Consider the following 16228-nt stretch of genomic DNA (forward strand, 5'->3'; position numbering starts at 1 on the left):
ATTGAGCTACCTTGTTTTAATTTCTTCATTTAGTTTAATATCATCTATGGATTTTTTTTAAGATATGTTATTTTGTGATGTTTTAGTGATGTGTCTTATATTTTGCAAAAAAGGGGCGGGGGTAATGATGTTTTATAGAATCCATTCAAATATTGCCAGTATCCACTTCTGTATGTATATTTAAATAGTTTTAAGTTTTACACACAAAAAATCAACAACTTTGATCATTGTTTTACTTAAGGGATTTCTTTCAACTCTTTATAAATATTTCACAGTTAAACCCAAGTGTTTTACTTTTCCTGAATTGACCAAATGGCGTTGTTTTTGTTCAGTATTGAGTCTAATTGATGCTGTTCTGTTCACATCAAAATATTAGGTATACATAGAAACATGATAACATTACATGTATGTCCAAGTTATCAAAAAAAGTTGTAAATATACATATAAATACCTCTTTACCCAATCGTGGAGATTACTTTTGTTTTAGAAAATTTAAACTCCAATCAAATTTATTTACGCAATTTTTGTTTTATATTGTGTCATTCAAATAGAAACAAATATACAAACCCTCATGGCCACATCTTAGGAGGCTTAATTCAAACACTGTTGGTGTGGCCAGGTTATATATGCGTCTTGTTTACTACACAAGCTTAGCTTTTTTGAACTGAATCACAAATGTTGCCATGTAATATGTGTGCTTCAAATAAACGTTTGTATATATGCTGAAAAGAAAATCTAAATCTCATATTTATAAACAGTACTAGCATAAAATTGATTGTGAACAATTTTAGAGGTGATTTTGAGTGGTATCTAGCAATACTGAATAAAACTGTGAATTGAAATGATGGAACGTTATGGAAATTGTTTTTTGTTTTTGAATATTTTTATTCAGCTACTGCCCCAACCAGAAAATATTACCAGCCATTTTTTCCAACTAATTTAAAGCTAAATTAAAAAGAATGACATCATGTTGAAGCATTTGTTCATGCAACAGTCATAGGGTTGCCATTGATGCACTGAAATCTCGTTTGTAGCGGGAAATTAACGAGAACAAAACGAGAGTGATTGTTCCGTCTAGTTCCCCAGTCAAACACGTACTTTTGCTGTGTTTTATGATGCGGTTCCAGACTAGATCAATTGGATTATTTCTCGATGCAGAGTCGTGCACGCGAAAATGACCGTAAATTTCTTCAAACTTTTCACCATGTTTTTCGATGAAAATACCTCATGATGCTGAAAAAGAAGAGGAACATCCGCCAGCGGGAAGAAAGCAGCGACGGGGAGGGGGAAAAGACCGACCAAATTCCGTTTCTGGAGGAAACGTACCACTCACAAGTAAAAAGTGTTCAGAAAACGTTGCAGCAGAAACTCGAGAAAAAGACCAAGAAGAAAGATGTGAAGAGCGGCGGGACCGAGGGTGGAGGCGCCGGGGGAGCGGGAGCGGGCACGTCGGGAAGTCTGCTCAGCTTTGATCATGAAGATGATGAAGATGGTAGGATGATGCGGTATTGGGAATAACATAACCATGATAACTGTGCTGCTGCTACAAACCTTGGCTAAAATGGCTAATTTATTTTTCAAATATATTTCGTGCATTTCCATTTTCATTTGTTTTTTAATGTGGTTTTAATTTGTAAAAAAAATAAAATCAGAAAAATATTTTAACCGTCAGACCCTCTAATTCTAAAGCTACGCGGTCTTATTTCTACATAGGCCTACTCGCATTCAATTTGTGTGTGACAACGCGCAGGCGATGCAAGCGCTAACTGCGCAGATTATGAACAGATGAAGGGTCGAGGAAACACAAGATTTGATTTCGTCGCAATCTGCAAACCAAAGTAACTGGGTTTGTTTTATCCTTAAAAACAACCGGTTATTTTAACGCAATTTTTAGATCTGCTTGTTTTCTTATGTTTTAGCTTGGGAGCATTGTTTGTGGTATTTTGCATCTGTTAATTTCTGTGTGTATTTTAAGCTGTTATAATTTTATGTAAAATATGTGTAGGCCCCTATATGTAATCCAACCTAACGGTTGCCGATAAATAATATATTATCCTATCGTTCTTAAAAATGGATTCAAACCAGGAATTTTTGAGACACTGAAATGTGAACATTTAATGAAGGCAGAGTAAAGTGTGATTATTTTGCATACAAACAGGAGTACAGAAACCTTATTGAATTGCTGAAATTTCAAATTTTCTCATCTTTGTCTAAATTCATGCCTGTTACTTTCAATAGACATATGGCAGACGGCAATCATGATTTCGACAATTCTGATATTTGAATTTAAATTGTACAGTATGAATATGCCAAAAAATCAAAATTTTAATCATAATTTCTTATTCAGAAAAAGGGTCACCAAATGAACAGCACCCTCACACATTTTCTAATGCGGTTATCGGTGCCAAATGTGTTGACTTTTTTGCCTATGTCAGTCACTCTGTCTAAATATGAATACAAATGTTTCTTCGATGGGTTGTGATGTCATGAAGATGTTGAGTACATCTGAATGTAACATTTAACTATTAAAATCCTCCTATGGAAACATGCATTGTCAGCCTGGTTATTACTTGGGTCAATATTGGTCAAGACCCCATTGGTGTGTATACAGTATGCCAGGAGGTGAGGACGAAAATTTTGACCGTTTGTGACCTCTTAAATAGTAGGAGGGTTTTAAAGCATATTTGTTTTTCTCTTTTTTTCCTGCTAAACAGGTGGAGAAGTCTTTCAGATCAAGAAGTCCAGCCACAGCAAGAAAGTCGCCAGGAAGCTGAGGGAGCAGGCGAGGAAAGACAAACAGCGAGAGGAGATGGCTAAGCTAGTCAAAGGGTCTGCCGATAATAAAGCCAAACAGCCAGCAGAAATCAAGGGTAAAATTAGTTTTGTGTTTGGACCAATTTAATTGTTTTGGCTAAGCAGAAAATTTGACTCGCTGAGCAAACTTAAGCACTTAGGCCAAATAAAAAAAAAAAAGTTACAACCTGACGCTGCTTTTTCTTCATATATCATCTCAATGAAGGTCAGTCATTGCAAAAATGATGATAAGACATGAATCTGGGACTGAGAAACATTTTCAGTTTGGTTAGGAAATACTTAGAAAATTTTCTGACTCTCCATAGACTTTGTACACAACCGCTGAGGTAGCGTCAGGTAGCAGCATTTTTCCAAAACATGTCAAGCGTCCCCGCCCGCTTCCTTTTTGGAGGCCACTTTTTTTTTTTAAACCAAAAACAAATGATAAATTTTAAACAGTGGTATCATTTTGGCCTCATTGTCTGTTGCATCTAGCCCATATAAAGCTGGTATGTCATTTCCTAAGTCCAATGGCGGCCATTTAATCAGTGATTTCAATTTCACCCTTCCCCGTCTTTCAATACCAGGCAATGGCACAGCAGCAGCAGTTCACAAGCCGTCGGGAACTAGATTGTTGCCTAAGGACCGAGCGGAGCTGATTCTGAATGGCATGGATGCGGAGGCGGCAGCCATGGAAGAGGAAGACAGGCGGGAGATGGAGGAACGAGTGCCCGTCATTGCACCAGGTAAGGAGTCTCCTAATAATTGTCCCTGAACAGTTTTGAGACTAAAATTTCCTGTAGATAAGGCTGTGCAAAGTATACTGAATATTCGATCAGCCATCGCATATCCAAATAGTTTTTTTTTTATTAAATATTTGAGAAACTGTCAGCGGTCTTGAGTAGATGATGAGGAAACATCCACTATGTTATTATGATTGTATAAGTTGCATGGTTTTTAACCCTTACTGCCCGGAATCCTTCAAAATCCTTTTTGCCACAGTGGAGGAATTTGGCGGAGGTTACATGGCAAAGTGTATTGCTGATTTCGTAGGATGCACTTTGTCAAGGTCTTGGACCGGACCTTGTTGTGTGTTTGCTCAGCCATGCATAAATATAGGCCTGGATTATGCTTGAAATCCTCCGTACTGCTCCAGGATGTCACTGGCCAAGCCTCAACATATTGACAGTCACTGCCGCAGGATTTTGCAGGATTCAGGCAGTGGTCACCCCTCCACAGACCATATTCAAGAAATAATGGAGGAATTTGCAGGATTGAGGTTATATGCTTTTTGTCCATGAGGCCAATTGGAGGATTTTGCAGGATTGAGGCTACATCCTTGCAAAAAGGCCTAGGGAGTTAGGGTTAAAAATTGTCAAATGTCAATGTGATTTTGCTTGTGATTGAGCTGATATTGACAGGATTACAACAACAAAGTTTTTCCTGTGCAGTTGACTTATAGCCAATCTCAAACAGTAAGTCACCATTTTAAAAAAATTGTTTGCGTTTCTCCAGGAATGATCCCAGATGCAGCCACCATTTTCGCCGCCCGAAAGCGCCGTCAGATCGCGCGGGAGACCGGCGGCCGGGCCGACTACATCCCTCTCGATGACACCAAGCGCTACGGCAACACGGGGAAAAAGGCCGGGCGCGAGGAGTCGCGCCTGGTGCGCGACGATGACAACGACGCCAGCGACAGCGAAGAGGAAGGCCGGATGAGCTTCACGGTGAAACACGGGACGAACAGACAGCGGATGCGAGAAGCCATCAATGAAAGTATGCAGTGGTTTGTTTGTTCAAATTATTGAAAAACAGTTTTCAATTCTCTCCTGAATTAGCTCAGCTGTTGACAGATGCCTTACAGATGGAAGGGAAAACAGTAGAGGGCGCCATTTAACCACTTTCCAGATCCAGTGTGTACAGTGTACATGCACGCACTAGTTTGGGGAGTATGACGCAGAGTACACAACACAGCACTTTCATCTAAATGTGCACAAGTTGTATTGCTAGCATGGACGGATGAACCAGAGTGTTGAGCACTAATCTCCTTTGAAACTTCGTGAAAATTTGTTAAAATGATTTGCTAAATGGTAATAGAAGAGAGTTTGAAGTTACGGAGAGTTTTTATTTGCAAGAAACTGAGACTGCCACAGCATATCGGTAAGTTGAACTTCTTTGTCAATTTTGTTTCATTTTCAAATTTAAACTTGTTTTTTGGATCTTTGCTAAAATGTTTAGCTTTTGGAGGATTGTCTTAGAAACAATAATGAGATAAAGGTAAGTGTAAGCAGGAAACAAAAATCTCTCCCAGGCAATAGTACGCTTCATGAATCAAACTATTTCTATATGTAAGAAGTTAGATTTGATGTACTCAAGCAAATCACTGCAATTTTAGTAATATTCATAGTCCATTTCCATTTGATTAAAGTGGGTCTAAATACTGCCCTTTTCCCTCATTCTTACAGGTTGCTACAAAGTCATCTTCCAGCTCGCTTATTCTTAGAAGCAGGATGGGCCGAGAAAAAAAATGTCATCTTGTGAGAGGAGCAATCTCCATTGATCAGCTCAAGGAGCTCACCAGCCAATCCTGTCCCATCGAGCTGTTCCATTGATCCAGTGAAAATCTGGAGCAATCCCTTGATTGTTGACCCAATTTCCCTGTTACTGTAATGTCTTGTATCCCGTCTCTCCCTTGTAGATGTGGATGACGGCAGCGACCACGACAAAGACCACAGCGAGGAACTGCAACGCTGGGAACAGGAGCAAATCAAGAAAGGAACCAGCGTACCGCAAGTCGGTATTTGATCCCTCATGTCTTGAATTTCTTCTTAGAATTATCTTCTTCTTTTTTATCCCCCTGGCTTTTAAGCCAAGAAAGGGGGATCTTGCGATAGTGTATTCCTTCTGCGTGTCTGTGTGTCCGTGTGTTCCATTTGGGTTAGGTTAACTGTTTAGTGTTGTCATATGAAATGACTTTTCAATGACTTCACTCTCAACCAAACTTGGTGACAATAATCTTTGGGTAGGGGGGACTTATGACTTGAGACATTTGAAGTCAAAGGTCATGTTGGGGTCAAATAAGGTCATTGTTGATTTTGGTTAGGTGAACTGTTTAGTGCTGTCGTATGAAAAGTCAGACTTCACTCTCAACCAAACTTGGTGACAATAATCTTTGGGTAGGGGGACTTCAGATGACGTGAGATATTTGAGGTCAGAGGTCATGTTGGGGTAAAATGAGGTCATCGTTGTTTTTGGTTAGGTTAACTGTTTAGTGCTGTCACATGAAAAGTCAGACTTCACTCTCAACCAAACTTGGTGACAAGAATCTTTGGGTAGGGCGACTTCAGATGACTTGAGATATTTGAGGTCAAATGTCATATAGGGTTAAATGAGGTCATCGTTGTTTTTGGTTATGTTAACTGTTAAGTGCTGTCATATGTAAAGTCCGACTTCAATCTCGACCAAACTTGGTGAGGATAATCTTTGGGTAGAGGGACTTCAGATGACTTGCGACATTTGAGGTCAAAGGTCATGTAGGGGTCAAAAGAGGTCATTGTTGATTTGGTTAGGTGAACTGTTTAGTGCTGTCATCTGAAAAGTCAGATTTCACTCTCAACCAAACTTGGTGACAACAATCTTTGGGTAAGGCGACTTCAGATGACTTGAGACATATGAGGTCAAAGGTCATGTTGGGGTCAAATGAGGTCATTGTTGATATTGGTTTAACTGTTTAGTGCTGGCATGTGAAAAGTCAGACTTCACTCTCAACCAAACTTGGTGGCAATAATCTTTGGGTAGGGAGACTTCAGATGACTTGAGACATTTGAGGTCAACAGTCATCTGGGGGTCAAATGAGGTCTTGGTTGATTTTGGTTTATGACAACTGAAAAAAAGTGTGCTTACTAATTGACTTTATAAATACTGCCAGCATGCCGGAGGTATTGCGGCATTTTAATTTGCAGTATTTTTTATGCTTGCTTAATTAAATACAAAAAAGTAACATTAAAGGCTCGATAATAATTCAGATTCTTTCATTTCCCATCCTAGGCCCAAGAATCGACCACTTCATCTGCAGCTGCCGCTGCGGCCGTGGCCGCCTCTTACTACTACCAACAGCAAGAGTTCCCTTACGGCCAGCCCACTAGCCAGTATGCCACGCCTGTGGGAGGGGCCTATGGGATAGGGGCGGAGCAACAGCCTGTCATCCACGCCCTGAACACGACGCCCATGTGCGAGATGCCCGTCGTCACCATTGAGCAAGTCAAGAAGAAGCTGAAGGACTGGTAACAAGTCTCTTTTCTTATTTTTTTTAACTTACGTCAAGCATTGATCAGATAGGTACAATACCTGGCCTTTGATTTTAACCAGTTCGCGCCGGATGACGTGTATACACGCAAAGGTTTCGCGGCACTCAGAACAGATGACGGATAAACACGCAGGGAGTGAGGCCAAAAATATCTGTCAGTGACCCGCTCGCAGCGAGCGAGGCCGGAAATATGATTATGCTGCCCGAGGGTGATAGCTTCAACCTGCCTGGCTTGAGGTTGAGTGAAAAGTAATCCCACCCCTCGTTCCGTTCTTGTCAAAATAATCCCAGCATGAACTGGTTAAGGGACCCCAGTTAGAATCCGTCCCAGTGCATTTTGATTTGATCGCAGTTCCCCCTCATTAATCATGAAATATTTCCACAGAACGTTGGTTTTTCTTTCTACATCAGAAAACTTGCATTTTCTTCACTGACTTTTCCAAAAGTCTTGTTGGTTGTGTAATAGTGAAACAGTGAGATTTCATTGTGGCAGCCTGTGACTAATTCCCAATAAAAAGTGAATAAATTAACTTTTATCCAACTTGGTGATTTCCTTTAATTTTGCACCAGGTTTGAATCGGTGAAGGACGTCCACCGAGCCCACGAGCGTGAGTTGGATCAACAGCAGGAACGACTAGAATCCTCGGCCGATACCTCGGTCAGCTTGAAGGACAGTCAAGGCGGCGTCAGCGGACAGTACCAGTTCTTTCAGGAGATGAAGGGCTACGTCAAGGACCTAGTAGAGTGCTACGGAGAAAAGGTACTCAAATATTTACTACTTTTTGTTACACTGGGCAGGCTTCTAGCAAAATACCCTGTAGGGTTAGGGTAATGTTATATTATTGCACATTTACATTCGTACTCCGCGCGAAAGCGATCGTGAACGTGAATGCAAACGTGAATGCAAATTTGTGACATTATGTCAAATATTCACTTTGCAAATTCACAAAAAGTTGAACACATTTCAACTCCGTCGAATTTCACGACGAACAGTTTCTGACATCAAATTCGCTCGGTGTTCTCATTTGCATGAACCCTAACTCCCTAATGTCTTTTACTAGGAACTGGACCAAGTCCATCAAAATCCATCAATCAATGTGCGTCCAATACAAAACTGTACATGACGTAATGGAATCCACCACTGAGGCACTGGTTGACATTCATGGACTTGCTACACATGGCTTTTATCCCAATAGCAGTACAGGAAGCTAGGCAAAATCAATCGGATACCCCTAGCACTGCTTCAGGCCATTAGGCCCAAGTCCATCATACTCCATCAATATTTAGTCACGCCAGGCCTTCTGGACCAAGTCCCCCAAAATCCACCAAAATCCACCAAAATGGGGGATGGATTTTGATGGAGTTGGGGTGGTTAGGGTTAAGTATGCACCGGCCTTAAGTGATTGGCATCTGTTATCTTTCTCAGTTTATTTTGAAGTTGTTTTGAAGTGCCCAAAAAGTGACTGTTTCGTGTATCTCTACTACACACCCAAGGTGCTGATCATAGACGGCCTTGAGATGGCCATGATGGTCCTCCTCCAGACCCGAGCCAACCAGCTGGCCAAGCGACGACAGACGGACATCCGGGATCAGTCTGAGGAGTTCACCGGGATGCTGCAGCGAGCCGCGCTCTCTGCCAACTTTGACAGCGGCGGTGGTAAGATCAAGACGGAAGACGTCAGCAAACAGCGGAGGATGGCCGAAAGGGAAGCAAGAAGGTTAGCAGAAAATTTTGCTCAACAAAATTCTCATCTAAGCAAAAAGGAGAAGAGAACAGGGCCCAATTTTACGGCGCTGGTAAGCAAAAGAATTTGCTTAGCACAAAAAAGCCTGGCTAATAAAAGTAGTTTACCAGCCAAAACTCCATGTGATTTTCATATAGCAAACAACAGCTGAATACTTATCACGAGCAATATACATCACATGGAGTTTTGGCTGGTAAACCTGCTTTTATAAGCCAGACTTTTGTGGTGCTAAGCAAATTTGTGTGCTTTGCAGCGCCGTGAAATTGGCCCCTGGCCCAGTTTCATGGCTGTGCCTGCCGTTGGCAAAAAAGCTCCGCTTACTCTAGCAGGAAATGTTGTGCTTATGGTTAGCATATTAAGGAGTTTTGGTTGATGTGCATGTGAACATCCTGTAGCTAAGGATTCTATGCTTACAGGGTTAGCACAGACTTTTTCTGCTAGCGCTGTTAGCATAGAATGATGATCGTAAGCGTGGAAAGCTGTGGCTAGCTGAGCCACTAACCGGGCCTTGGTGACGTGCTGTGTAAATTGCATGACACTTTCATGGGTGATCTGTTTTTTCATGCTAAGCATAATCGGGAGATCTTATTACAGAAATTTGCTTAGCACAAGAATCACAGTTTGAAAAATCATGGTTCTTCTTAAAGGAGGCAGTACTCCCTGATTAGAAATATTTGAAGCATTGCATGTTGGAGAATAGTATTAAGTGGTTTCGTAACCAACACGATCTTCTCACCACTCGAAAATCATCAGTTCGCTTTTCTTTTCTTACTGCAGATGTTTCCAATTATTCATATAATGGCATGAAGACTTTTCCAAGATGTTGTTGTATTCATCTTTGTTTCTTACCAGGTCTAGAAGACGACGGGCGAGGGAAGGACAGAGTGCGGAGGAGACAGGAGGACACATTGAAGGCTTGTCTAGCGACGACGAACAGAGGGAGAGTGAGGCTGATAAATTCAACAAGGAAAGAGGTCAGAAATGAAAAAATTCCATCCCAGAAGTATTTAGAAATAACAAAATTTTTCTCTGCCATTCTAAACATACCCATATACAGAGCATATCATGATAGAATTTCAATAAATTGAACAGTTAAAGAGCTTTTTTTTTTATTTTGAGCATCATTTCGGCTAGTTTGAGTAGATTGTCCTCGCCTCACAGTCGAAGGAAACATTTCTTGATAATGATTATTTATGCTCCACCAAATAGACAACGAATGTGCTAAATGAAATCAGTGTCTTAATGTTCACACGACGTCAGTCGACAAACTCATATAGGCTTAAGTAAGATTTGAGGCTTTGCATGGTGGAGATACTAAATAATGAAAGGTTTGCGGAAACACCATGTGCGAATAATTTCTAAACTAAGAGAGTGGTTCTGAAAAGCACCAGAGGTATAAACTCGACGTTCCGGTGAGTATGCTCTGACCGTCTTCAGGACCTTTCATTATTCATATAGGCTTCACATGAAAAAATATTGACTGGTGATGATGTGGGAAATAAAGTATGGAAAAATCCCCTCCCCCCCCCCCCCCCCCACCCTCTAGAATTAATGTAAAAAAATTTGAATTGAATTATTGTTCCCTGGTCTGTCCCTTGCCCAGATCGCATCATGGTAGAATCCCAGCGCGTCTTTGAGGACGTGGTTGAGGAGTACCACGCCATCTCTATCATCCTGGGCCGCTTTGAGAAGTGGAAGTTCCAGCACGGTGAGTCTTACCGCGAGGCCTACATCAGCCTGTGTCTGCCCAAGCTGCTCGGCCCGTTGGTCAGGCTTCAGCTGCTGGATTGGAACCCACTTCAGGTAAAAAAAACCAGACGGTTTATTTGTTGTTTTCAAATTAGGTTTAACAGAGAAAGTGATCTTTGCAGGATTTCAACTTTCAAAATCGGGAATTCTGCACTGGAATTTGATTGCCAAATCTTGCTCTAATACATGGGTTTTTTCTCTTTGTTCTTTAGAACTATAAACTGATTAATGACAAATTTATTCCATTTATTTTGATTGGAACAATTGTCTTGGATTTTTAAGTCGATTCTACAACCCATCCCCTCTAACATTCTACATATATTTTGTGCTGAAAATGTTTGTAACAATAGTTTTTCAGTTCAAAATAAATTTAAAATGTGTAAATGTCACAGCGGGTTGTTTTGCATTACAGAGACAAATTCTTCTTATAAAGGTTTAAAAAAAAAGTTTTAAAAAATGAAGTCTAGTAATACTAATGCAGAGACTTAAATTGTTGGTTATAAATCCCTAACGCAGTGATAAGTATAGACACTTAGGGGATCATAAGACTATTATTCCCACTTTGACAAGGTGAATTGGTTGAAGAATCATCTAAAAAAAACTCCTGCACTGAGGTGACAAAAAGAAGCCTGATCATGAAAAGAAGTAAAAGGACTATTGATATAAAGCAAAAAAATAACTCCTCATACGTCTTCCGGTCTCAACTCTGAGACTCTGAAATGTACAGTTTTGAATTTGCAATGTCAGAGAAATTTCAGGATTTCTACTTCGTCATCATTTCCTGTTTCTTGTCCAAACAAATGTACGCCCTCGCTAACTACTGCGTTGTTTGCCTTCTCTTGTTTTGCGTAGTCCAACTGTCACGATCTTGAGGAGATGCCGTGGTACGAGTCCATGCTCTTCTTCGGCTTCCGCGAGTCCAAGGACCTTGAGTCTGAAGACCTGGACGTCTCCATCATCCCAAGACTGGTTCAAAAGGTAGTGTTACCCAAACTTGCAGGTATGTACGATGGCTTCCTTACGGCCATTTTGTTTGTCTGTCCGCCGGGGGCTATTGCAGTCTCGCTCTTGTCCTGTTGTTAAATGTATTCCTTTTTTTAAGCTCTGGCGAAGCTTCTACATGTCACTTGGTGGTCGGTTGGTCGGTCTGTCTGTCCCGGAAAATTGACCAAAATAATCCCCCTAAGTTTCCCATCAAACAGAACTACCAAATTTTAATTTTCAAAAAAAAAAAAAAATTAAATTAAATGCTTAACAAAAATTGTTTGTAACATTTCGGAAAGATGTTTATGTAAAGTTTGTAAATGGAGGCAAAATATGTGCAGTAATGTTATAGTCGCATGGTATTTATTGCAAATCGCTATAAATCTAGGTATAAATCTAAAGTATGGTGTTCTTATGTGCCATCAGCTTCGTATTTTTGGGCACCATATTTTTAAGGTCTGGCAGGAATCATTTTGAAACATTTCTTGCAAGACTGCCAAAGACATTGTTTTTGATTTTTGGAAGCGAACTGTCGGTGGATTACATAAAAAAGTTTCGTCGTGAGAAACATTGAAATACTGAGAAAAAAAATTGTGTAACAGTTTATGTTTGGTCTATTACATTGAGGATTATTGTATCCAAACGCTTATCTTTTTGTTTTTTGGTGATTAATTGTGGTCAGATATTCCTGTACTATATTTGATTTTTCTGTGTTTGAGTAACATCCCGCCTACTCAAAAGTTTTTCCATAAAATAATTTTATATTTTATGCTTCCTTTCAATTTTTCCCCCCTTTTTGGTTTGAAAAATCATTATTTCCTACATTCAATAACAAGCCTTATTTCCTGCAGGACGAAATTGTACCGCGACGAAGACTAAAGTTTGCGTGTTTTAAAAATCTTCCCCCTTGTTAGATTTGGTTGGGGAGGTCTGGGACCCCGTCTCCACCACCCAGACAAACCGACTGGTTAGTCTGGTCCACAAGCTGGTCGAGGATTATCCGACGGTCAACAGCGACAGCAAGAACACAAGGGTAAAAGTTGGTTGTAATATACTGGTAAAAAAAAGAAAGATATCCGATACTAAGATAATTGACTAAGGCCAAGTAAAAAAATAATTGTTTGTCCAGGGCTTTTGTAAAAAACAGGACCATCCTTTCATTTTACTAATACTTAATGTAAACCTTGCATGAGTACAAAACAATGTATTAAAATTAGATACATTTTCCGTCAGACGGAAATTTCAATTTATCATCAAAAGGGTTGGGAAAAGTGAATTGTATGCAAGTCTCAGATTAAGAAATTTGTAAACTTATTTATTAATTATTATAAGATAGAATTTTGCGTCGGGGTGATATAAATCAAATTAGGTTTTGCCGAGCTAACGATCCCGTTAGCTCGGTGGTCGAGTGGTAAGACATCTGCACTAGAAAGCAGGAGGTCGTGGGTTCGAGTCCCACCCGAGTGATTTTTTCCAACTTTCACTCGGGAGGTAACACACTGAGTATACAGTGTTTTAAAAACGTCGGTGAAGGGCAAAACCTAATTTGATTTATTTATTAATTGTTTGGGTTTTTTTGAAAGATTATTTATGTATTATTATTACTTACACAAATGTAATTCTAGGAGTTCTTGAAAGCATTGGTGGACAGAATGCGGAGAACACTGGACGATGACGTTTACATGCCGCTGTTTCCAAAAGAGTGAGTGAAGAATTAGGACCTTTGGAGAAATGGCCAAGCTATTTCTTCTTTTTTTTTTCAGAAATTTAGCGTTTAAAAGATTAACTAAACTTGTCTTAGCCCCTTTAAATCATCACCCTCTTTTTAACCTGCTTAAAAAAAAAATTCTTGCCAGCTTTAAAATCGGAAGGGATAATTGAACAAATGTTTTGTTTTTGGCCACTTGAATGAATAAAATTGTTTCCTGTCTTCCTTTAGTATGTTGGAGAAGTCTGCAGCAGCCAACAGTTTTCTGCAGAGGCAGTTCTGGTCATGTGTCAAGGTAAAGTGACAACAGCGCCCTCATTTGACAGAAAATAACATTGACATTTTGTAAATGCTTAAAATGAACCATTTTCAGAAGATTTCAATAAAAAGATTGTCCCATTTTGAAAAAATACTTACAACCATAGATGTCCACAAAATTTGCTTCAATAAAGATTCAGTTCAGATTTTTACATTTTTGCACAATATTCTGATTTTTGGTTCCGTAGTTGCTAGGCAACCTGTTGCTATGGCACGGTCTGATATCTGAGGATCACCTCCTGGAGTTGGCCATTGACGGTCTGTTGAATCGCTACATGCTGCTGTCGCTGCAAAACTCGGATGTGAACGAAGACAGCATCCTCAAATGCCAAAGAGTAAGAAATTCATTTCCACTGGCATTTTGATACAAAATTTTCAATTTGTTTTACTTCCAAAATGGCAGAAATATGCTAAATATGCATGTGACTTGTTTTAATCAGCACTTCACTTTGTTTATAAAGTTCAGGGTTGTTTGTTGACCGGGTTTTGTCTTTTGTTGGTTCTTTTCTGCGAGAAAATTCATGAATTGGCTAATGATCTTTCCTTTTCTTACCCTTGCTTAAGAAAAGAGCCAGTTACAAGCTCTATACATCTATTGTCATTCAGGCCGTTTGTGCTTGAAGCAAACATGTTTTGTGCTTCCTGAGCTGAGCATACTCACAAAATTGGGTTGAGATCTTTTGATGACAATTTTCTTTCCAGCCTTGAAATAGTGGTTCACTTGTTTTTGATAAGCAAATATCTCTCATCCAATAAAGCAAATATCTCCTGTGCGTTGCAAACTTCCCAGCTTAGCAGATTCACCAAATTGTCCTTGATTTTTTTGACACCTGGTCATTTCTGACCTTCCTTTTCATCAGATCGTGGCCACCTTCCCACCCCAGTGGTTCAAGGAGCTACAAGGCGACGAGACACTCAGGCAGCTGGAACCATTCTGTCGATACCTGGAACATGCTGCTGAATCCCTGAAGAGACAAGGCACTGTGGGGAACGACCTCGACAGGAGAAATGCAAGGTAGGGGTTAGACAACCATCTCCGATCCACAATCCTTAAAAAAGTCACAGTTAGTGGCCATTTTTGGGTACTATTCTCTTATGCACATTGTACATGCAACTCGTACCCCGTTAATAATGATAATAATTTATGCATTTAAATTGCGGAAATTCCATATTAAGAATATGATCAAATGCGCATCACAATTATTATCTCTGTTCATCAGGAATGAGACCCTGCAGCAGCTCGAGATCCGCGCAATTTGGTCTCTACCTTCACATTTATACTCCTGGGTGGAGAGAGGCAATCATAGTAAAGTGCCTTGCCCAAGAACACAAGCTCCATGTTCCCTGTCGGGGGTTCGAACCCATGTACCACGGCACACGAGTCGAACACTGTAACCATTGGACCACAACAGCTAACTCTGTATAGTGGGCATTGATATGGAAACTTTATATGAGCTCAAATCAAATGCTGCTATTTCAAACTTTTTTCCCAGCTGCAGAAAACATACCTTGTATTGGTATCACATACCTTTCTCTTGTATACCTAAAATTTCCTGCTCAAAGGTCAGAGCCCATAAGAATCCCTGTGTAAGTCGTGACTCCCTGTCCAGCCCCAAAATGCCCTGTCACTGTTTGGTTTTGTGGCTTCATTAGGGAATGAAATACAATGGAGATGTACTAATGGGTTACACGACAAGCAATGTACTACTAAGCAGGCACTCGTGTACAAAAAGTGGGCTTTTGTTTGCATTTCATGTTTATTTCCATATTTTCCTTCTTTTTTTCTTTTTTCTTCTTCTAGGGCGGGGTTAAAGGCAGTCACCAAGCTGCTGGTCACCATTCACGCCATGGACCATGCCCTGAACATCTCGCAAGGGATCAGCCTACGAGACATGAAAGAGATACTGGAGAAGGAATGAAGACTCTCCCAAAAAAAATACTAAAAGAAATTGATAAAGTCTAGCCCCAAGATTGAGTGGGTTATAAACTTGCAACTTAGAAATCATGAGCAATTTTGAGACTCACAGAATCCATTCTCCTTTTCGTTTTCATTTGTTTGTAATTTGTTTTTTCCTCACGGTACGGTCAGTTCTGCAAAATTTATCATATTTATTGTGCCGAGTTACTGTCGTGTCACCTATTTAATTGTCCGTGCATAAATATAACTGACCTATCGCCGTTTGTTGAGTTGGCCACGCCCCTTAAACAACCCTATGGAATTTTTGTACGCTAAGTTTTGTTTGTCTCAGATGTTGCGCATTCTGCGTCCATTTGTATATCATGTTATTGAACCATATTTGACAAGCTGCGTTGACGCGAAGCTAATGCGATAGGTCTATTTAGTTCACTGGGAGAGTGTTTGTAGCAATCATAATGCATTGTTAGTTTTCTTTTTATTGACAGTGATTTTGTGTAATTTTAGTTATACATTGTTGAGTACTCATAAAAATGAACACCATTCGGTTGTGACATTTTAGGAACACATTTATTTGTGCGTTTTATTTCAACTGTTCAAAACGTATAACAACTGGTACAAGGTATCTGAAAGCATTTGGAATATTAAAACAACTGTAAATATTTCACATTACATTTCTGTTCCTTGGCTTGGTTTTTCAGTTTAGTCCT

General features: G+C 40.0%; 1 protein-coding gene across 1 annotated transcript; it reads left to right on the forward strand.

Annotated features, from left to right (window-relative positions):
• The first annotated feature begins 1120 nt into the window (after positions 1-1120).
• LOC119745522 (PAX3- and PAX7-binding protein 1-like) lies at positions 1121-16190 on the forward strand. Its single transcript, XM_038221911.1, has 17 exons — positions 1121-1492; positions 2715-2870; positions 3381-3539; positions 4309-4569; positions 5492-5586; positions 6841-7076; positions 7670-7859; positions 8594-8817; positions 9697-9818; positions 10448-10647; positions 11446-11593; positions 12492-12610; positions 13203-13279; positions 13517-13580; positions 13792-13938; positions 14464-14618; positions 15405-16190. The coding sequence occupies exons 1-17, from the start codon at positions 1228-1230 to the stop codon at positions 15520-15522; spliced, it is 2736 nt and encodes a 911-aa protein (XP_038077839.1). The 5' UTR covers positions 1121-1227; the 3' UTR covers positions 15523-16190.
• The last annotated feature ends 38 nt before the right edge of the window (positions 16191-16228 follow it).

Source organism: Patiria miniata, unplaced genomic scaffold (genome assembly GCF_015706575.1).
Source record: "Patiria miniata isolate m_02_andy unplaced genomic scaffold, ASM1570657v1 HiC_scaffold_7, whole genome shotgun sequence".
Lineage (NCBI taxonomy): Eukaryota > Metazoa > Echinodermata > Asteroidea > Valvatida > Asterinidae > Patiria > Patiria miniata.